The sequence below is a fragment of the Anoplopoma fimbria genome, chromosome 21 (assembly GCF_027596085.1).
Source record: "Anoplopoma fimbria isolate UVic2021 breed Golden Eagle Sablefish chromosome 21, Afim_UVic_2022, whole genome shotgun sequence".
In the NCBI taxonomy this organism is placed as follows: domain Eukaryota; kingdom Metazoa; phylum Chordata; class Actinopteri; order Perciformes; family Anoplopomatidae; genus Anoplopoma; species Anoplopoma fimbria.
The window spans coordinates 7878399-7903152 of NC_072469.1; the positions used below are offsets into that span (position 1 = coordinate 7878399).

A 24754-nucleotide genomic window follows, 5' to 3' on the forward strand; every position below is an offset into this window, starting at 1 on the left:
AATATTGGACTTTAAATGAAAGCTAATGTTGCTCTGTATCCGTTTGTTGCGTAAATGTTTGCCAACATATAAGCCAAATAGGCTTTATATGGTGAAACATCACCAAGATCCGTGATGTGTTTACAGCTTAACAAGCAGTCCCCAAGTGTTGTGGCTTTTATTATGTTATCTCCTATGAAGTGTCTGATTTGAGTGACTTGTTATTTAGAACTCCTTCTCCGGACTAATAAAGTAATCTAAAATATATTATAGGATTCTATATGATACAATGAAAAGTTGATAAACACTGAGGGCATGTATTTTTCTCAGCATTTATTGGTAGGAGTCCATAAAAAATGAACATTTCTACATTTCCACTTACAGTATTGTCAAGGACAAATCAGATGAGAGAAACCTTATTCTGTTTTAGAAATATTTTACAAAAACACCCATGGAAGGTTAACATGTTGCTGAATCTACTCAGTACAAAGAATCCTACAAAAAAGAAAAAATATTTCGAGAGGGTAGCTATTTTTCACCCTGTTGGAGTAGTGGTAAAAGAGTGAATAATGTTGCTTACAGAGTGTTGATTGTCAGCTTTCATGTGTGTTGAAGGACTGAATCTTCATGTTCATTTCTTTGTGTAATAAAACTCACTCTTCAATGCTTTCATTCTGCTTTACCCTCACATTCCCCGGGTATCCCTCTCCCTCCTTGTTTCTATTGAAATGATCCACTAAATAGCTTGACCTTCTCTTATTCTCACATGGTATTAATGCAGTGATTTTCATGCTCATCATAAACAAGGTTGCTAGTGTAATTCTCCTTCCACCTGAACTCTTTCAAACACACTTTCAAAAAAATGTGCTGTAAAAAATGAAAAAGTTCCAATCATAGGAGATTAATTAAAGTTCTGAACCATCCATAGGGCCCACCCACAATAAATACAGCAATAGCAAAAGCTTAACTACTTAAAATGTATTTAAGATAAAACAAAACATTGAAGCGTAGTCTGTGCAGGCGACCGCTCATGAATGCAGGCAGGAGTTACGCTATGCACTGCTGCTGATACACAGGGGGAGATACGGCGCAGCAGCAGGGATGCTTTGCCTCCGATACATAGCAATGATGAACTAATGCCACATATGATTGAAGGCACTTCTGCCAACAGATATATGTTTGTGTGTCTGTGTCTGTGTATGTGTTTGGTTGAGGACGTTTAATAAAAAGCACCAAGTCCACCAAACCGAGGGAAGAGTCGAGGAGCCCTTTTCTTTTTGGACTCTGCATCCTTTAGCCACAGTTTCTTCCTCTTCGTGTCCGTGTGTCCTACAAAATAAAAGAACATTTTCCATTAAATATGTAGTTGTACTAAGGCCTAATAGCTGAGTTATAAGACAATAATAAAATCAAATTTTGGGTTGCCAGGTTGTGAAAAAGAATCTCTGGCTGATGAGTCATTGAACAAGGCTTATTTGCTTTCTTGCTGAGAGGTGATGAGTTGATTGACACTACTCTCCCGTCTTTCAGTTAAACATGACACTAGCGCCAGCTGTTAATTAGCTTAACCTAAAACCTGGATACAGGGAGAAACAGCTAGCCTGGCTCTGCCCAGGGAAAGCCCCAGCACTAGACCTGGTAGGTGGTATCTATTACAACTCACTAATTAAGTATATGTAAAGAAGGACACTCTCTTATGTTACTAAGTCTGCTTGGCCAGGCACATACTTATAACTCTATACTGCTATCGATCTTGAATGAAATGATTCACATCAAATCTTTCTTACTTTTTCTAGAAAAATTTGCAAAAAATCCACATTTGGAGCTAACAAATGTTACTATATTAACTGCGGTCCAGACGCACTGCAATTCTTTTCCAAAAGGTCAAAGACCAAATGTCCTTCAATGTTAATCTAAGAGCTTAAATAGACAAAAAAGTGTGAGGCAAGAGGATTAACATAATAAACAACAGTAGCCGATGTTCTTATTAATGATTTGTAACTAATCTATAAAGCATAAGTAAACTGTGAATGAACTATTAATAAAGCCATTAGTCACAGCTTGTAAGCACTCTTGAAGGAGTGAATTACTGTAAAGTGGAGCATACTTTTTAAGACTCTTACTCTCAGACGGCAGAAGTAGTTAAAAACACACTCTCCGAGGACCCATATTTGAGTAGGTTGTGTCATTATCTCAGACAGAGAATTAGGGCCTTTGTTTGCATCCCAGCAGGACGTATGCACAGTTAAATTAAAGGTTCCCTCCTAAACTAACAGAGTTGCTATTAAAAAACCCTCCGTGACCGCGACCGTGTGTTGCAGATAATTGCTCAGCTTTTGTTCGTGACTTTTTGACCCTATGAAGCAAAACAGAGGGCGACCTCTGACCTATGGTCGTTACTGCAGCGAAGAACAGAGCCGCCTAATCAACACCTCGTCCTCTGTGTTTACATCTGCCAATCAAACACGCCACTCTTTGTCATCGGCCTTTGTGTGGCCATCAGACACAAAAGCAGACAATTAGCTGCGCTTATTAAGACTCCACTCTTTAAAGGAGAGCCCTGTGTGCTGGTAATTATATCAGCTCTGCGGTGGCGGGTGGGCGAACCTCTCGTTAGTCCATGGCTCTGTAGGCCGTGTTCCTCTTCCTCCTCCGTGGGGTTTTGGGCGGAGTTCCTCAGGTAGCGCTGGTGCAGGCCGGGTAGTGAATTCTGTCTGCGGCGACGAAAATCTTCCTCCAAAGGATCTTCGGCTGCCACGTCTGTGGATGTGAACAGAGCAGACTGGGAATGAATCACACCTAAATCATCTCTTCCTGCTCTCTGGATGGATGGCCTGAGGTGTTTAAACCAACATTATATATATAAATTTATATATTTTTTTCTGTGTAATGTCTTTGTATTTCAGCCTTCTGACATAAGATGTGTGGTGCAAAAAAAAGTCAGCTGAAAAGAAAATTACCTTGTGATGCCCTTGGCAGTGTGAATACAATCAGACAAAAAACACACATCTATTACAGCAAGTTGAGCAAAAGTGCAAAAAAGGGAATAGGCCTATTGATGTAACCGACATGAAACAACAAAGATGATATAAAACAAGAAGTTGAAAGAGTCCCTAAGGCGACATGGAGCCCTCCTTCCTTTTCAAACGCCAACCATATATTTCATTCATATTTCATCTGCCTGACTTTATTGTGATTAGTCATGTAAATAAAATGAGATTTGGTTATTCTTTTCTCTAGGTAATTTACATTTATATTGAATTAGTGGCAGGCAGGGTATAGAGTGGGGGGGGGGGGGACTTATTATGCTGCGAGATTACAGGCAGATCTCATCGCCATTGTGTTGTGTAATTAAGGCAGTGGAGAGGAGAAGAAAAGGGGGCCAGATGCTCACTGTGCTGAACCTGGTCTCATTTAGAGGACGATCTGCACCAGCATTTAAAAAATCCCCCTGCGTGGTGTGTAACAGACTGGCCTTAAACACATCAGAAGTCATTAGAGACATGACAGCTTTGTTTGACATATTGCTCTACACCTGTGGGAGCACCTCAACATAAACATATAGCCATTTTAATCATTAATGTACATTTATACTAGATGGAAGATTGCAGCTATATTGAAACACTCAGCTTTATGTGACATTTTAGAGGGAGATGACTCTTTCGATGCTTTTAGGAGGAGCTCAAGGGTTTTTAAGCAATCAAGGACGGCTGCATGTGCTCAGGTCTAAACAGAGATAAAGACATCACTAGTTTTACATTTTCTTTGAATAGGCATCTTATAACCGCTAGACCTACATTGTGACGAGTCGATTTCTTTGTCTCAAATTATTTCCGATTGTGTCAAGGTCTAAATTTTCTGAGCGTTCTTACCTTATGTAGTTTGTTTTATTGCTGAAAAAAGGTGAATTATGTTGCTTTAGTCCCACACTTCTTTATGTTAGAGTTTTTAAATCAACTTTTTCAAATTGAATACACTTTTAGAGACAAGCACCCAGAGGACCCCAACAGAAACAGAACAATTGGTGGCTTTACTCTCAAGGCTCTCAAAGCTACTCGTTCTCTATCCAGCTCTGGAAAAACAACTAATCCCAACTTGCATTCATCTGGTGAGCCACTCAGCTGGATTAAGCCAACATGTATGTGATTTCAAGCTTGTGCGCTTTGTTCCAAGGGATCAATATTTGGGGCTATTATGGGCCGGGGTTACCTGGGAGATAAGATTTCTTCCGCTATCAAGTCGCATAATCCATCATCAGTTAATTAATTTTGACAAAGACAATATCAAAGTGCACTGATGATAATGAGATCTTTTAATGCTCATAAAGGCGGCCTTTTATTTTCTGGATCAAGGACTTAATTTGAAAAGCAGATTGAACACAGTTCTGGATGCTCTCATTTGCAGCTATTGTCTTAAGAGTGCCTGTCATTTGTCTACAAATGTCTACATAATAATACAGTGTGAATCTGTGAAAGCTGTTTGATACACACCGTCTAGACTGCAATACAGGAGCGTGTACACACACACAAACACCCGGGTTAACACCTAAACACACATGAAATCTTTGTGTGACAGACAAAAGCAGCCTTACTTGCAGCCGGCTGGAGGCTAAAGCTGAAAATAAATCACTGCTCAGGAGGAGGCTAACCCGACATGACAACTTTAACTGTGGACCAGATTATTTTCAACAGTCCACCTTAGCTTGGTTCAAGACATCTGGTGTCGTGCTGATGTGACTGCACTACTGAGATACAGCCTGTGTCCTTGTTCAGACACGGCCAAAGAGAAACTGGCAGCTTATCTTTGCCATCGTTCATAAAGTGGCCAGCGCCTCCGATTCGTTTCGATGCTTCACACTAAGCTGTCAAGCAGATGAGGTGTAGGATGGGGGATTGGGTGGTTACACCGGATGCTTCTCCCTGCCAACAGGAAGTCTTCTTTCATAACATTAAGAAACTATGGGACAGGAAATCATAGTATTGTGTGTCATATTGGAATGGATGGATGTAGAAGAAGAGGATACAAGACTTTAATCCTAACAAGAAATACAGAGCAGATTTTTATCAAAGCCTAACAAATAAAAGTTTTCTCCTTGAAAATAAATAAATACAAAATGTCTATGAATGTAACTTGTAACAGGCTGCTCCAGTTACCCAAAGCATCACTGTGTGGTTTCTTCAGTATGTGTGAGTCCTGTTCAGGAAATTATCATTTGGCCAGATGATGTCATGCAGTCTTTTGTACACAAACAGTGTCACCTAGTGGCCACATGAGGGTCCACCTTCAAATTCAAATGTCTGGTTAATAGCAGGAATTTTGCTCTCTCCTTTTTAGGGAAATAACTAAATACAAATAAAGTTCTAGTGATTTTACTTACCATTTACCACTAATTTTACATTAATTATAAGATTGTAAATATCTCCTAAAATAGTGGGAACCCATATATGGAGTCAGGAGATAAATATAATTGTCCTGGGTTTATTGTCCAGTTAGGAAATAAGAAAAACACACACATCTGAGAGGTGAAAAATCCATCTTTGCTTTTACCTCTCAACCTTTTTATAGAGACTCACATTAATTGTAGGGGGTCAAGCTAGTTATTGTAGTTTGGCCCACCTTTGGCCTAAGAAAGCTTAACGCCTGATTTACGAAATGTGTGTGAAAACATCCTTCTCATTCTCGAGGTCTTAAATTAAGTAAACCTGAACATACATACATACATACATACATACATACATACATACATACATACATACATACATACATACATACATACATACATACATACATACATACATACATACATACACGATTGGCATGATTTCAGATTCAGATTGATTTAAACTATCCGTGAATGCCATTATTTCCATGACCAATCTAGGGAAAAAAAGACTCATAACTACAGAACAAGCAAAATAATATATTTTTTAAGTTGTCTTCAGTATAAAAGGTATTGTAGTGATAGTCATCTGTGCACACATGAGTACATTGCAATCAGAGACGTCTAATAGTTCAATCTGCATAATTTTAATGGTGCTTATTTGAGAAAATGGAAACAAATATGGGCTTAAAAGCAAAAAGAGGGGATCAAGTTGTAACGAAAATCGAAGTTGCTGACTCCATGGCAACACTGTAGGCCTACGTCAAGTTTCCCAAATTATGGGAAATGTAGTTCAGAATGCTCTAACGTTATAAGTTCTGGTTGTAGTTCTTGCACACAATACTTGGACCAGGAGGGGGAGGTATTGCACCAAAAATACAATTCCTTCAAATGCAACACCTATTCAACTGCTCAATAAATCTAACACCGACGCATTTCTATAAATCCTAAAATGATCATATTATTTATAATTAGATTGTGAGGCTTATTGCTAGATCGTGTGGCAATCCCTATGTACAACACACATCCTTAATTTAATCATCACATTTACAGAGGGGGGGGCATACAGGCTATGTAAGCAATAAAGAGACAGGGCTGCAGTGTCACCTAGCAACAAGCGCAAAAGCCCCCTTCAATCAGCACTGATGAGAAAGAACTTGAGGGACAAAAAACAAACAAATCCAAGCCCAACAGTAGTAGAAATAGCTTCATGTGTCATTAAAACACACACATAGCTCATACATGTGGGTTAAATGTCATAACAGTAAAGTAAACCAGTCCTCAACACTGCAGCCAATGGCCTCACCCTGACTTTTCCTTCCCCTCAGTTTCTCTCACAAAAATATGCAGTGAGGCTTGTGTAAATAAACTAGCCCCGAGCACATTCCTCAAGTAACACACACACACGCACGCACACACACACAGACACACACACACACACACACACACTCTCTCTCTCTCTTGTCTGTACAGTGACCTCCGAACGTACCACTCATTTTAACCCTGAATCTGAGCCCATCATCCCTGATATTGAAAAAGATAGCAGACCTATGTTTTTATTGTCTCCATATGAGGCATATCTTAAATACTTATTGGGTTTTTTTCCCAGCTAGAAGATGGTTTCTTGTGTAGCTGAACAATTAGTTAAATGTTGAGTCTCTAGTTTGGCTCAGTGTCTCCTAAGCTCAGGTTGCGTTTGAGGGCGTATTCAAAAGAGGTGCACTATCAGCACTTTTACAAGCCGCCCAGAAAAATGTCCTGATGGGAAGGGCAAAGAGAGAGACGAAGAAACCTTAGGAAGGGCTCATGAATCCCATCGTTACTTTTTCACCTGGTAAGTTAAGGTAAAGCATACCTACCGTACATTAAAAGAATACACCTTAGGGTTCGAGGATACAGGTGTGTGAACTTTCCCCATGTTTTTTTGTTTTTTTTAATTAAATGATGAGTAAAAGCACACACACAGGATGTTACGGGTTTACTGTAGAAACCGTGACCAAGCCCTAATGTGAGTCACCAGGCATGAGTAGGTTAAAATAAAACACACTGTGAGCTGTCTTAGCTGTGTGGGTGGGAGTACCAAAAGAAGCAGCCGCTGTGGTTTCCTTTAAGGCAGTTGTGTGAAGCAGGTTTTAAAATGTGATCAGGCACAAGCACACACATTTCACACTATATATATATTCAGGAAAGGGTGAGATGATAAGAAGCCACTCAAGCCAAAGGAAACACAACAAAGACACCAGGTGACTGCAGCAAACTTTCAACGAAGTTCCACGAACTTAAGTTTATTGACCAAACCTGAACTCTTTATTTTGGGTTTTTTCTTTTTACAAAGAATGAAAATTCCCCTGTCTGTCCGGTAACAGTGTAAGGTGTTGTGCGGTATAAGTTCATGGTTTAAGTCGCTGACATTGTTACAGTGAAATTACAAAAAGCAGCCTCCTGGACTCAGCAAGCATGCAAAAACAAATCCAACAAACATACTGTGGTATTCCCAAATACACAAACAAATGTTAAAGTAAGAAAAATGCTTATTAATCTTATTAATTTATTAATGATCTATGTCATTCATATAACACAAGCGTGAACATGGTAACAGCTGACAGGTTAGCAAGGTGAAGTTCAAGTTAAACAAATAAGGGCCAAGTGGTTAAGCTTTAATCATTCACTTGTTAAATTGGTCAATTGTAAAGAGCAAAAATGACATGCGTAAGTCAAAATGTACAGCATCTTGTTTTACAGCGACAAAAAGAAAGACAACTTTCACCGCAAAGGGAAAAAGAATATATAAAGCACATCCCCAGCTTTGTGCTTACGGCATCAAAAGTACAATTTAATTATTGTAGTAAACAAAAACACAAATTCTCAACAAGATGGTCCCCCCCATAATAATGGAATAAATACAAATATACAAATACTGTGACATCTCTCTCACCTCCCTTGGAGCTAAGCTAAAATGAGAAAAGAATTGCCCTTTGGGAATGAGATGCAGGAGGATAGAGAGAGGAGAGACCAACCGTCGGCACCAAACATAGTCACTGGGCGAGTTTTATTTCCAGTTGTGAAAACTGTGTGTTGGTCAAATGTTGAGGCGAGATAATTACTTGTTATCCAGTCTTAGGAGCTGCTCCTTACCATTCACTGTTAGGGATTTTAACTGACCATCCTCCTCCACTTCTACCCGCTCCTGGCCGTTCTCCACAATCCTGTTACAAAAACAAAAATCAGACGTCAGGAAGTCAGACTGGTAAAGAGGTCTTAAAGAAATTGTTTGACATTTCGGGAGATGTGCCTTTTTCCTTTCTTGCTGAATGTTAGATGAAAAGATCAGAATGACGTATTTCCCAAAATGTCGAACTACTCTTTTTAAATGCTGGACTTTTAAGTACCGTTTTGTAGTAATTTTTCTGCCGTTGAGGAACTTTGTGGAGGTCGACACAGATCTGAAGTTACCCATTCCGCCTCCTCCTCCTCCACCGCCCCCATGGCCGCCAAATGATGAAGAAGAGAAGGACGTGAGTCCTCCACCACCCATGTCTCCAAATGGGCTAAAACCTGTAAGAGAGCAAACTTTCAAGATAAACCACAGTAAAGAAAGAAAAGCATCATAAATTCATAATGAATCCAGTCCAATGTGGAGTTATTTGTTGGGATGTATGGACCTGAATTGAACCCTGAGAGGCTTGGCCCAAACGCTGGGAAGCTGCCAAAACCAAAGAGCGATCCTCCCATCCTGCCTCGGCTTGCACCCCTGTGGCGACTGTGACCGCCTCCAAAGAAATCATCAAAGGGGTCATCAGCTGTGGAGGGAAACAGTAGAAATAGACACATTTGTGAATTAGAAATTGAGGAACCTTTTAAGACTTATAGCTCATTTTGTATGGCAAAATCATGGAAGGTTGTACATTTGTTTCAGTTCTTAAAACATTAACCTGAATATATTTTTCTTTCTTCACCTGGGAGCAGAAGAGGTCAACCGTAAACAACACTGACGCATTCACTATTTAGTTGATTTTGAGAATTTGTTGCCTTAAACATACAATATATATGCAGAAAAAAAACTATAATCTATCTAGAATATCAATATAAAACCAAAAATACAACAAATTTGGATGAAAGTGGATGTGTGTTTGTCACTACCATCGACCCCTTTCACATTACAGTCATTTGCTCTGTTGTTAATATAGAGATATTGTTTAGAGCAGCTTTAAGGCACAGCTTCTTAAAGTGGCAGATGTAGGAGCATGAGTTTTATACTTTTTGGAACAATCTTAACTGTCAGAGTGCCCACCACTTATTCTCATCCTAAAAACCCTGTGGACATGCTACTAATTGCGTGCTGCCAATCTGGGTCGCCCCAGCAGGATAAGGCTGGGTCACTGGCACCATTTGCTTAAAAAGGACTCCTCCTTCAACCTTGAATGTACCGAAGCAGCGACAAGAAAGCTTTACTTGTTCCCTCTGAAAGAAAGCTTTAAATAAAAGAATCCCCTGAACACTGTTGTCCCTGCATTACTGTCCATTTATCTCGAAGAAGACACAAGAGGAGACAGCTCTGCTCTCAAAAGGCTGCCTGTAAGACGGCAGACGTTATTGAAAGAAAGAGAGGGGCCGAGAAATGCTACTTAAACATAAGAATTCTGGTTTAATGCTTGTGTACATGATCAGCGTACACAAAGAGATAAAGGTCAAGGCATTCTCACTCTCACAGTTATGTTCTCTGAGAGAGCCACAAAAAAACCTGTCAAGCACAAGGACTGAGAGTAAATCAGTGAGGAATGTGCCACACCTTTAAAACATGGCACGGGATTTAATAGCAATTAAATCCCGTGCCATTTTGACAGTAATAGTGTCAAATTTTTTTTTTTTGCTTCTTTCTTGTATATTTCTGCAGTATGTCCAACAAAAAGTGTGTAAAAATGTTCTGTGGATATCTCCTTATTGTCTACTTCCTTCACATGTTCATTTGAGAATGAGACTGGCTGTTCTTGGCAGACAACTAAGCCCTCTTCATCGAGTGATTCTGTATTCGTCTCTACAGCACACACACAAATACACACACACACACACACACGCACACGCACACACACACACACACACACACACACACACACACACACACACACAGACACAGACACACACGCCCATCCCTCAGTCTGCTGGCCCGCTCTGAGGTGGGTAAGTGACAGATCTACAAGACCAGCTGCTGCTCACTGAGACAAGCTGCTGGACAGTCAGGACTGGAGGCTGGATGGGATTTAAAATACACATTTCAAACTTCTTTTTTTGCTGCTGCCATCTTAAGGAAAGTCAAACCAAAAAGCTTCTTTATATAGATCTATCCCAGGAAAATCACTAAATATAGAGTTGAAATACACTTGACAAGATAGATGCTTGGACGGATCCTGTTGCATACCAATTAAGCAAAATAAAGGTTGTCCCCAGTCAAAATAGAACTTGAACTTTACTCTCCTAATTACACAAGGACCACTTTAAAAAAAAAAGCCTAACTGTTTATGCTATGTGTACAGACAGTAAACAGCAACAGCTGAGCTCCACCACTTCATCGTGTTGATGTTAATAAATACATTAAAACATGTCAGCTTATAAAAAAGAATCTGATTTAAATGATGACTTCACTTTCCCTACGGGTTGTAATTCAGTACCCGCCTTTTTTAGCACATTTCCAATAACTCATATATTAGATTACAGTTCTTTCAATAACTTTGTGTTCCACCAACGCTCCCATTGAACCATGTTTTACATGTGCTCCGACACATGGAGGCACACACACTTGGCGTTATTACATCTGCTTTTGTTTTAATACGGAAGCTATTTTTGAAAGCATTCCAGTTGAGTGATGTAGACGTTCAAATCCATCCTCTGCCTGCGTCTGAACTCCATATTTAGAGCTACACAGGGTGAACTACACATGCCTCCCAATCAGCCTTTAGCTGAACCCAGACAACCCTGGCCAGACGCTAAACGCCTATAACTACACATAATACAATTACTGACAAGCATGATACAATCAACAGTCACTACGAGAAGCTGTCATAATAAATGAATAGTCAACAGCATGTTACCAAAGCCAGCAGTATAATAGCATACATGGGTTATATGAAAAACAAAAAGTTACCATAATTTTGTCCTTGTGGGGAAAATGCTAAGAGAAGTGGAGGACAAAAGAAATGAAAGATATTTGTTAAGTTTTAAAACTAATGACAAAGTGGGGGGTGAAAAAAGATGTCAACAACTGTCGAAATGGATAAAAATAAGAGGTCAAATTCAACATATAGCCAAAGCATACAATCTAAGATGTGAAGCTAACACTAAGGGGTATTTTTTACTATAAATTAATCTTCCTATAATTTTCTCTTATCGTTCATCCAATATAATGTCAGAATTGCACACATTTTCAGTAAGCCCATGGTAACAATTTATCCAAGTAACAGTCTGAAACCAAATTATCGATCATCTTTGAAAGAAGAAGAATAATAAATAACTTTAATCGATCGGATCAAAATCAATTAATTGTTTCAGCTATGCTAAGATGAAACATGTCTTTGTAAGAACAGATGAAATGGATCATTTATGGTAAAACAACCTGTAAATCCAACCACTTTAAATTGAGCTTGCTCTGTTTATTTATAGTTAAGATGCCTTTATGTGTTCCATTTATTTATATGAATGGTATTTTTCTTCCTTTTCATGGAGCATGTTTCACTAACTGAAAGAGTTTTTTTCTAAAAAAAAAAGGACCCAGAGTAAATGATGAGGTCTAAACCTTGGCTAAAAGATGATGGCTACGTAATGAAGTTGAGGTCAACATCCAGCAGAGATACTCAGCGTAAGCCCACGTGTGAGATTTAATGGCAGGTGACCTCCCGAAGTGAACAGTGATGAGGTTATTGCAGATGCACAGTGCAGTGCCATGCTGTGGGGGATTACATAACGTCTCCCTGTTCTAATGCGCCATCTTTCACCTTTCTACACAGCAGGGGCTGCTAGCCAACAGCCAAACTAATTAGAAATAGAAATATCAATGATTTACACAACAAACAACTAGGACCTACAGGATGTTCTCTTTTTCTCTCTCTCTTGAGCCTTCTCAGGTCATCTGTGTATATTTTTGACTAGATAAAATGATGCAGCTAATAATAGCCTTTGTATACTCTGCACTCTTATGACTCTCTTCAGTCCCTCTGCTCTCTCTTCCTACTCCCAGAATCGAAACTGACTTACCAAAAAAATCTGCAAATGGATCTCTGCCACCAAAGAATTCCCTGAAAACGTCATCGGGATTACGGAATGTGAAGCCTCCGCCGCCAAAGTGATCATAATGGCCCCCTGTAAAACAGAAGACAATAAAAGTGAATTTAACACACAATGAATTTATCAGAAGCAGGATTATAAATGTCCGTATCATTACAAGTCATAAAGAATACCGACGCAATACCAAGTACTTCATTTGAATGAATAACTGTTAAATGTTACTGCTGATGGTTAAATAAATCAGAATAGTGTAGGAACCATGCCACTAAAAAACATCATGTCTACATGGACTCAAAATGATACCTTATTTTAATCCTCATCAGATTTCTCCTCTTCAATATTGACTACTGAAATCGTATCATCTCCATGGCACTGAAATTAATATTTTATTATTTTGAAAGTAGTCTCCTTACCTCCTCCTCCTCCACTTGAAAGACCTTCTTTGCCATATCTGTCATAAGTATTCCTCTTGCCTTCTGTTGTGGGAAAAGGAAGACTTTTCAGAAAACAGATAAAACAGACGAGCAGATAGAGAAAATGCCCATCCTGTTTCATGTAAACCTCAGTTAGCATCAATTTAACTACCCCAACGCCTCATCGTTGTATACCTCTGCCAACCATTCAAGTTGCCGTTTTACATCCATGTCGGTCCAAAATGTCATCACTTCATCATTTGACCCTGGTAGTCATTTGTTTGAAATTGTCATGGTGTCACAATGACCTTGACCCTTGTCCTTTGCCCACCAAATTCTCATGAGTTCATACTTCAGTCCAGGTGTATGTTTGAGGCCAATTTGAAGAAATTCCCTCAATGCGTTACTGAGATATATTACTTCTAGAGAATGGGATGGGCGTGAGGTCACAGTGACCTTTGTCCAAATTTGGAGAAATTCCCTCCAGGCGTTAGTGAGATTTGGCATTCAAGAGAATGAAGAAGCTATGGTTTTTCACCGATGTGGAGGCATAAAATAATTTCCAAATGACATCCAAATGCCTTTTATCCACTTCACGTATCAGTAAGGCCATCTGCATGTTGACTTATTTGCTAAGTTTTTGAAAAGGGTACAAAGATGTCTTTCAACGTTCTAAAAAGGCGTAACTATCAGTGTCTGGACACATTTACAGGCCATAGTGATAACTGTTTATGACATCAAATGACAAACAGAAAGTAAAAATGAAACACACCACACAGGAACTGTGGACACGAGTTACTAATTCAAGCATAAACAATCCTGACGTGCTGTACATAACTACATTCTAGTACATACTAATATAACTCATATTTACAACATTCCTGTTATTACATTAACTTAAGAAAAAGGATAATGATTACATGTATCTGCTTTACATATTTGATGCATGATCAATTTGTCCGTAGCACAAACTATGAAAAACTGTAAAGTTAGCATGAGATGCTTGCTAAAATTAAACATGTTTACATATTCTATAACCAGATAATACTTTCATTTTGCCTTTAAAATGTATTTTGTCAGGGAAAATTTGTTTAAGTATTTAAACATGATTTATAACTTTGATACCATTCGGGTAATAGAATAGACTGTATAAGATGGGTCATCATGTTCATATGTTCTTCACTTAACATGGCTACATGACATATTTTGTCCCTCTACAGAGAAAAACCTTACCATCTGAGAGCACTTCATAAGCCTCTGACAGCTCTTTGAACCTTTTCTCTGCTTCCTCCTTGTTGTCTGGATTCTTGTCTGGATGCCACTTTAACGCCAATTTTCTGTAACTGAGGGCACAAATGACACAGTTAAAACACTGGTATTTACATCAACACAAGGACAAACACACCATGTATACATTATACTGTAGATATTCCAAGAGGAGATGGTCAGTTCTTAATACAGAAATGAGAGGTGGAAAATGTGTATGCATGTTTAACGGGCATCCCCCCTATCAGAAACACATATCTACATTCAAGTCTTTTTTTAGGGTGGCAACCATGCCTACACCAAACACACAGACATCGCTGTATGCGCGCACACGTAACAAATACATAAACGCACACACTGTCCTCCCCCCTCAGTCCAAGCAGAAATAACAAAGACAGCCAGCACTCCACTGACGTTCAGCGGAGGCTCGCACAGCGGCTTACGCTGCATCAGCTGTTTGTTTCTAAGCCCAGCAGCAGCACCGGCAGCTAGCGGACACACAGATGACGTAGACAAGACTACGGACGGAAAGTCAGCCAGCAAAAAAAGGGCTGCACACAATCCAGGGATTGACTCCCTTATGGGTCTATAGTAAATAGTCTTTGTAGTCCACCGTCTTTGTTGTAATCTGTGACATCATCAGGCTGTCTAAAGCCTGGTCAATAGTCAGCCGGGCAGACTGAGTTGAACAATGTGGTTTCAGTCTTTGTAGTCAGAAGCCTGAATGTTCACTAGTAAAAGCATTAGCAGACATTCTCCTGCTCTAAAAACAGTATTACTGGCTGATCGTTTCTATTTTCATATCGTCCACATTTATATAAAAAAAATAATGAATTACTCAATAATCTCTAGATAGTAGAGATTTGTTTTAAAACATCTTAGTTCTGATGGTAAGTTAGTTTTAAATCGGCTTAATCAACCCTTCAATCATCGATAAATGGTTCGATTGCTAGCTACTATCATTTGTTTTTCAGGCACTTCTGTTTTAGTAAATGCCAAGTGGGATATACTGAAGCTCTCAAAGATGTTTCCCATTTGCAATTAGAAGTTTACGACGTGAACACTGCTCTCAAGTTGGAAACTAGTAATAACGATAACTCCAAAATGACACAAACAAGGCAATAGGCACAGCGTTGGTTTAAGCTAAATGGAAAGACAATGTGCAAGATTAAAAGTAAAGATCACCAAAGTTATAACGACTCATCCTGACGTGGAAATGAACGTACCAAATTAAAAAAATGTACATTTCACTTAAAACCAAAGAAGTCAACCTGCTGGTGGTGCTAGAGGTAATGTCATTACATTAGGATTTCTCCTCTGGACACCACAGATTTTTTGTACCAAATGACATGGCAATCAATCCAAGACTTGTGGATAGAGAACAGTCTGGAGAGAAGTGGTGGACTGACAGAACCAAGCTGCTAGGGCGGCAAATACTTCAATCAGAGATCGAGGAGAGAGAGCAGAGGTCATTGGCTAAAGATATGACATATTGATTGGTGTCAGCAGAGATAACATTCGACTTTGGCAGCCAATAATTGAGTGCATAGACATAGCAGGCACTCAGCTTTCGCTTTCTATCTATGCTTGACGAATTGTGATACACTGGTTGATTTGATGTTCAGTAGTTTCATCCTCACTGTAAATTTCCCCCTTTGAGCACAAGGCTAATTTCACACAGGCTCATTCAACATTTAAAATTGAATTCATAGGAAACTCTTCACTTGTCAAAACAAAAAAGGTGTCTGTGAGAAACCTCGGAGGAAGTGTGATTACCCGAAACTGGCCTGTTACGTGGGTGATCTGCGTGTGGTGGGTGAGTGTAGGGGGAAGGTATTTGACAGCGGCAAGGTTACAGGAAGAAGAGTGGAAACTTTCTGCATTGCAGCCTCTCTGTTCTCTCTCCTTGTGTCAGTTTATACAGCTAGATGGAGATATATTTAACCTATTACGCCCCTCAGAGTGGGCCACATTTAACAACAACACTGGGGCGGGGAAATAGGGCAGAAAAACACTCAGGGGCACTTACGCTTTTTTGATGTCCTCTTGCGTTGCATTTTTCTGGACTCCTAATGTCTGGTAGTATTCCAGCATGGCTCTGTCTGTGTGAGTTTTTTAGATTCTGTCCTGTGTGAGGGTCCTCTTTGGGGCGGCCTCTGTGGAAAGAAAGTTAAGTTCTGTTAAGACATGTTTGCTTGGACAGATAAAGCCCAACAAACTGAGACCGAGCTTGGCCATGCGTGAAGGGCGAGATACCTCCCTTCCAGACCCGAGGGGTAAATTTGTAAAAGGGGCGGTAGGGGGCAACGGCATTAAAGAGGGTGGCAATACCCAACAATGTAATCAACTGCACTGAAATAGAGATGCAGGGAGGTGGACAGCTTAGCTTATACAAGCAAAGCAAAATAACATAATAAGTGGGTTATCATCCCTGACCCTCAGGCTGTAAGAGAGAAAATCTGAAACATGTTTTACTTTGAAATTTGGATATAGCTATAAAGAACATGAAGCATTTCTTAAACATGACCTAGTGTTGAAGTTATGAATCTTAGCCTTGAAACAAGACAGAACAGGTCTGATGAAAAAGTATCAGAAGATAAATCAGGTTTTAGCCACAGATTTCCATTTTATTTTCCAATTCTACACCAAAGGGATGGTAACCTGCACCAACACATAGTCATCAAAGTCATGCGCTCAAAATCTTTTCTGCTCTTTGTACACATTTGGCTCTGAATATAATAACTGCTTCCAATATCCGGAGTCTTGATCTAGAGGTAGATACAAAGAAATATCAGACTACTAAAAGCAGCAGATATTTGACTCTGAGCCCCTAATAAAGATGCCAAAATGTGAGTGGCTTGCCATCCTCCAACTGAAAGTTCATGAAACCGTCCCCTATAACTTGAGTTGTAATCATTAGCATGTCCGGCTAACTAGCTTACGACTAAGCGTTACATCCGAGGCTAGAGAGCACATTATTAACAAACTAGTTTGTGGGGAAACAAATTTCCTTTTTGCTTTTTTTGTATTCACCAATTAGATAATATCAAACATTTCGGGTAACGTTGGCGGTTATGTCCTGCCCTGTATTGTATTTTGAGAACTTTACAGAATAGCAAACCCACATTTTCATTTGTGTAACCTTCACATGTTGGACTAAGACCCCTTCTATGGGCTGGACCATCGGTGTCAACCTGTGGTCATTAAAAGTGCAGTGTTCCACTAGGATTGTAGAATACATTGTACTAACGGGAACCTCCGCAAGGCCCCAAAAAATCATTTTATAAATGCCCAAAATAAACACCAAATAGAGAGGCGGTCTCCCCTTCCAGTTGACCGCCGTGGGACCTTTTTTGTGAAAAAATAGTAGTTAACAGCCAGGGACAATTAATTTTTTGATCTTGTTTGAATTGCGCCACGATGCGTGTATGTTTTATATTGGGATGTACTCACCAACAACCCTTCAGCTGAGATAACATTACATTTGTGCATGGAGCATACTACTATAAATATACTACAAACTGAAACTGTCTTGACTTGCAAAATTACCTTTTCAATCCACAAAAATCATATGTGTTATTTGTGCTACAATTGAAACAGGATCTAGGGACTAGGGGAAATACTTAGTTACGTTACTACCAATCACAGTAGACCACATCTTTTTCTCATATAGCCTAAAGCAGCCATCGTCCTCATGGTTCCAGTGAAGGTTATCAGCTAATAATGACCTTTATAATATTTTTCCCTCTAACTTCTACCCTCTTTTACAGTGAAATTGTGCAAAATCAACTGATTTGATGTGCAAATCACACAAAGGGAGCAGGTTTTTATAATTGTTAACATGCTGTATTTTTTCTGTGCATGGGCCTTAAACAGAGCATGCCACAAGTTTTCTTTTTACACCTATACAAGCAGGGCAGTCTCTTGTTTTTTTTAGGCTCTTTTCTGTGGTTTGTATTAAGAGGAACTAAGTGCAAGATCTGGTTATTCTCCGAGATTAAAGCCACATAGTTTATACTTTTATAGTTTAACAGTTTATCTCTGTATGTTTTGGCTTTCAAAATCGTATTTCATGTATTTCAATATCCTCCACACCTTGTAAATCACACCCAGAGCGGCCACTCTAAAATAGACCTTCTGGGTTCCCATCCACAGCCAAATAATCCAACAACTCGGCACGTATTTATTTCATATACATGCAAAACCATACAACATACTGCAACAGGCCGACTAAAAACAATGAGAAAAATGCCAAGAAAACCCACAGTCGGCCATTAATCATCAAGAGATATCTTAGCTATCGCACTAAAAATGGTAAACAAACCAGCGAGGACCACTTACACAGGGAGTCCACTGTGTCCTGTTTGTTTGCTATTTATAACCTGTGGCCTTTGCAGTTAGATTGTGTTTGTGTGTGTTGTGAGCATGTGGGGGGTTGGGGGTGTTTGGCACATGGCAGTGCCAGTAAGGGACTCCTGGTTGAGACATGGCACAGACACTTAACACATCTATTCTGCAACTCCAAAGCCCCTCTGAAACTTTATCTTTTTATGTTGAATTCCCCCATTTACTGATTTAAAACCTATCTTATCCTCACTGTTAGAATGACCTCCTTTCCACCTCCACATCCTAATATAGACCACAATCAAAATATAAGAGTTATGAAAGTAAAAAAAAAAAAAAGAAACGAATGTACTGACTCATCATATTAAATGGATCTTCTTTTATCCCACTCACTTCAGCTTTTACTGACCTTTTCACCTGCCACCAGTTCCCCTGCAGCGGTTGGGAGTTAATGGACACTGCCTGCTAGAGATGTGGTTACTCACGGTTCTGTGCAGTGCGAGTATCCATGCATGTACGTGCAGATTTATGCCTTCTGGTAGCATTTAACTGCTAACCCAGATCTGAGGGATTTCTGCTCCGTTCAGCGTGAACTATGCCTCAGCGTGAGCAACATATGTGGGTCAATCGACCCCATGATGACTCAGAGAACCAGAAGTGGAGGTTAAAAAAAGTGTATCAAATCACAGACAGAGGCAGTCCATTATTGTATGTAAATTTTTTAGTGAAGCTCTACTAGGAGTCAAATGAATAATAAAGTCAAGAAAGGCCTTCCTAATTCTGGTTAATTAGAGGATACTCAAAGATAAAACTCATGGAAAAGCAGCTTTTTGCCTATTTTACCATTATTTTGACAATCATTTTGTACTGTGCAGGAATCCCAGATCAGTCTACAACAAAATGACCCATTAAAGTCCATTACAAGATTAAATTACAGTAATTATCAATCACTGTAATGGGTGTTTATAAGGATCTGTTCTGTTGGAGTTTAAGAGCTGGTTGAAATAAAAGCCTAAGCTCAAAGTATACAGTACCAGTCAAAAGTTTGGACACACCTTCTCATTCAACTACTTTGAAGAATCTAAAATATAAAACATATTCTGGTTTGTTGAGCATTTGTTTGTTTACCACATAATTCCATATGTATTCCTTCATAGTTTGGATGTTCTTCAATATTAATCTACAATGTAGAAAACAATAAAAGAAAAAATAAAGAAAAACCATTGAATGAGAAGGTGTGTCCAAACTTTTGACTGGTACTGTATAATGGATCTCAAAGTGAAGAAAAGAGAAACCATGAATATGACAGCCAGCCAGGGTTAGGTTTGGGTAACTTGTGAAGATCTCAGCCCACCTACTCTTGGACAGGTGTACTGAGGACAATGGACCTCAGGGCTCTCAGGACTTCATTACCCAGCTGGCTTTGAAATGGAGATTTCCCAGGAGCATTGGGTCGAGGATACAAGGGAAAAGTGACTGCAAAAATTGATGGATAGATGAAGGATTATTCAATGATTTTAAAAGAAAGTTACCAGAAGAAGACCTTACCAGTCATTACTACACTCGCTATCATGAGTTCAGGGGAATAGCAAACCTAAGTCAACAGCAATGGTCTGATCTCAGTACTTGTATTTTTTGGGAGCAAACACATAGTTGAGCAGCGAGATATAACAACAAAAATATGTTCAAGTTCATTTTTTCAGCTGTGCAGCGCTGGTGTGCCAAATAGGATTTCTCTTGAAAGGGCAATATTGTGCAACAGCAAACTAATGAGACTAAATGTCAAATTCTTGTAATGGTGAAGATAAAAGTTTTACAGAGTTAGAATACATTATATTTAATAATAAGCTTACCTGTTAAAGATTATAGTAATTAAAGGCCAACAATGTGACTGGAATTCCCCTAAGAGTGACTAGCAACTGCATTCTTACCATAAACCCCATCATGTCAGTATGAGCAGATAACCAGGGTTTGGGCTAAAGGGTATATCAGTGTTGTAAATGTTATATCCGTCTGCACAGCTACTCCCTAGTTAATTATCAGCAAAGACACGCAATGTTTCATCTCTTGATTCAAATGTCTGTTTAGACTTCAGTTTTGTGGTTTCTTTCAGGTTCTATCCAAGATTACAAATTAGATCCCTTATGCAATTTTTGCATGCAGACTTTTTTTTTAAACCTGCAAACCCACTCATACTGTTATAAATCTTTCACTGAGTCCAGAGTCTCCCTCACTGTGATTGCAATCAACAAAAGGCAGCTGGAGGAGGTCTCTCATTGTCCAAGAACTCTCTAACACCACCACAAATCTGACATTAACAAGAAAAAACAGGTTCTGGGCAGACGGAAACAGACACCTAACACAAATCACAGCAGACAGAACAGATACTAATGACAGCTAAACCAGCACACTAACAAGCTTGTACCTTATCTGAAATGATTCATAGCATGGACTGGACTGTTTGTGATTAAAGAAACTACACAGTGTGCACATGATCAGCGGCTCATCTGAGTCTCCTCTTGGTTTTTCTCTTTACTTCTTCTTTTAATGAAAACATGTTCTAAGAGGTTATCATCCCAAGAAGACCTCATTTATTGTAAACAGCAGAGAGCATTGTCCTCTTGGACAGGGAAACCATTCACAGATTTGAATGTGTGGGAAATCATGGAGGAGATTTGTTAGAATTGATCTGCTCCAGCCACCAACTGGAATTCATTTACCATCACACGGCAATAGTTTAGCTTCTTAGCACTGTAATAGATTCTGCTTTCCCCATTCCTCATAAAGATGGGGTCAAACATGACTACATCTTTTTGGTCAAAGTGGTAAAACTGGTCAATCCAAGAAGGCACAAGAACGCCTTTATCACTTGAAGATCCTTCTAATGACAAAATTAATGCATGACATGCCATTGTATAACTGCCAACTTTTTTGTAGTAGTATTTACATAGTATATAGTATTTTTCCAGTCATACTGTAGGTGTAATGCCAATAAGACATGTTGTATGACATAATCTAATACCTAGTACATCTGAAAAGGTTTTGCTTAATCATTTTTATTACTTTTTACTACTTTTCCTGTTTCATTACACTGCATTGAAGTTAAGTCTACTCATCCAATAGATAATAGAAATGAAATCCAAATTAATAATCAACTGTTTCAGTCATTCATCAAGTGAAAATATCAAAGTTTGATTGTTACAAGCCTCATACACTGGGCTGTCAAATGTCAGAAAATAGTGATCCCAATATGATTGTTCCAAATGTCTTGAATTGTCAAAGAGACAGTTCAAAAACTTTACAATGATCCCCATATTTAAGTATCTGGAACCAACAAATGTTTGTCATTTTTGCTTGATAAAAGACTTATGATTACTTAAAAATCTAAAATAACGACAGTCTATTTAGTGCCATCGATAAATTGATCTGTTGTTTTAGCATAAAAGACTCACATATGTTAGGTTTGCTATGTCTCTATTCACATATCATACCATAAAATGAAGATGTTGTTTGTGGCAAATCAGCCAGTAGATGAAACAATATATAAAACAATCTCAAATGAAGTAAGATCCAGTCGAAACACTTCCAAATATAATATTCAATGTGTTTGAATTTACTCCTTGAACTGCTGACGTTAATTAGTGGCATTCATGAATGAAAACAAACTCTTGCTTAACTTGAGGAACAGGCAAACTTCTGGAAGCTACCACCAACATGTGACACACACACACACACACACACACACACACACACACACACACACACACACACACACACACACACACACAGATCAGATCAACAGAAACAGTTTTCTGAGATGTATTAATAGAAAGTACGAGGATGTTATCATAAAAAGCAAATAAGTTGCATAACATTTTTTTTTAAAACAACTCGGATGCAAATGTTCTCATAATCACCATAATTGCTACATAAATTGAAAGGCTTGCAGATTACAGTGTTGCAAACTGAGAATGCATCCAATATATATTAATATATATATAAAAATATATATATAATGCATGATGCGACACCACAGCATCCCCACATGTAGCGTTACATTAAGGTTACAGTGTGTCTATCTCGCACATTTCTCCAGAGTAACGCCGCATAGACGCACAACTTGCACCGCCTACACCTCCTGATGGAGGGCTTACCTGTTTTTATGAAGTGTCTTGCTCAAGGGGCCTCTCTCCCTTTATTGTCGCTATTCCCCCGGTCTCCTCTCCGGTGCAGAACCCGTTTCTGCAGCCGCTGGTCGCTGGTGGTGTCGCGTCAGGAAACTGACATAGACCAGTCCGCTGTGGTGGTGGTGGTGGTGCTGCTTTCAAGTACTGTCGGATATCGGAGTTAAAGCGCACAAAGTCAGAGCCCGACTGGCAGTTGGACTGGTTTTGGGGGAATTTGATTACATGTAAATTTATATGGTAATAGGAGACAGCAATGCACAATTTAAACTGAAATATTAAGATCCACGGTGCGGCTCAGGAGGGTTGGTGGTTCAACACCTAAAACAATCAAACTACTCCTGAATGTTAAGGTATCTTTTTTGTGCAATAATAGTTATAATAGTTATTATGTTGTGCAATAATAGTTATTCTGTTGTGCAATAATAGTTATAATAGTTATTATGTTGTGCAATAATAGTTATAATAGTTATTCTGTTGTGCAATAATAGTTATAATAGTTATTATGTTGTGCAATAATAGTTATAATAGTTATTAATAGTTATAATAGTTGTTGTGCAATTGTATAATAGTTATTCTGTTGTGCAATAATAGTTATTCTGTTGTGCAATAATAGTTATAATAGTTATTATGTTGTGCAATAATAGTTATAATAGTTATTCTGTTGTGCAATAATAGTTATAATAGTTATTCTGTTGTGCAATAACAGTTATAATAGTTATTCTGTTGTGCATATAATATTTCAGTTATTGTTGATTATTTACTGTTTTTATAGAAGCCAAAGGTTCAAAACTGTGTAGCTCAGTTTGAAGATACTTTAAGTAATTTACAATAACCAAGGAGAACTTAAATACAAAAAAAACCATACAATCACGTTGCTTAAATATCTATTGCGTGTGCTTGAACCATATAATTACTGTTATAGCACAGTGGAGACAAAGCATCCAGGATGTTCTAGAACTATAATGTTGCATTCAAAGTATTTTAGAAGAGCTCTGGCCTTGTGGCTTTTGCTGAACTCTACTCCTTTTCCAAAGTCTGTGTCAACACTGATTGACGCTCAGGGTAACATTCTTTTGTGAATACTTGTATGGTGTTGCCTCAGAGAAGATATATCTGCAAATTATATTTTGATGAGTTAATATCATTAGATTTAGAATTTTGTTGCAGAAATAAATGACCTACTTTCAGATATTTCCTCTATTTTGCTGCTATAGTGCTCAAAATCAACGGAAAATAGTCTTATTAACTTTTCTATTCTTCAGTAGATTTATTTAGGTGTTGTTGTTTCTTACCCATCATAACCTATATTTAAACAAATAAGGACTGAAAGCATAGGATTTTGTCAATTTCAACATTGAGGCTATAAATGCATTTGTACTACAAGTCCAAGTAACTCACGGCAGTTTTTTCTTTTTTTTGCAGAGGGTACTTGAAAGCACCATGTCTTTGACTGTCGACAGCAGCGCTGTTTCGCTGACCCTGATCACGCACCCATGATGACACCCAGCAGACCCCGAGGACAGATGACCGTCTTCACTGTGCACATGTGCACTGGACACGAGCCTGTCCTGCGACCGAGATACTTTTAAAAAGTCAGAGAGTGGGGTTAAACATCAGAGCTTCTGCCATGCAGGTGCAGGAACCAGGACCAGCCCTCCTGCGCCACCTGTCGTGCAGAGAGCGTAACAGGTGACCTGTGACTACTAGAATGATTAGCTTGGGAAATACTGTGGAAGACCCTCTCTGCCATTAAAAGAGGGAACAATATAAATAGCTAGGAATTAAGTTATATGTTCTATGTGTTAAAAATGTAAGTAGACCCATGTCCTTAAGCTATCAACTTAGTGGTCTTTTTTTTTGTTTTTTTTCTTTTTTTTTTTACAGAGGAAACTGAATCATTACTGTAGGAA

General features: G+C 38.8%; 1 protein-coding gene across 1 annotated transcript; it reads right to left on the bottom strand.

Moving 5' to 3' along the window:
- Positions 1–295: 295 nt before the first annotated feature.
- dnajb6b (DnaJ heat shock protein family (Hsp40) member B6b) lies at positions 296–22977 on the bottom strand. Its single transcript, XM_054622950.1, has 10 exons — positions 22812–22977; positions 16343–16469; positions 14281–14390; positions 13048–13110; positions 12605–12709; positions 9022–9159; positions 8749–8914; positions 8495–8565; positions 2587–2739; positions 296–1308 (listed from the first exon to the last, which is right to left on the bottom strand). Exons 2-10 carry the CDS (start codon positions 16405–16407, stop codon positions 1199–1201), a joined length of 981 nt encoding a protein of 326 aa, XP_054478925.1. The 5' UTR covers positions 16408–16469; positions 22812–22977; the 3' UTR covers positions 296–1198.
- Positions 22978–24754: the final 1777 nt, after the last annotated feature.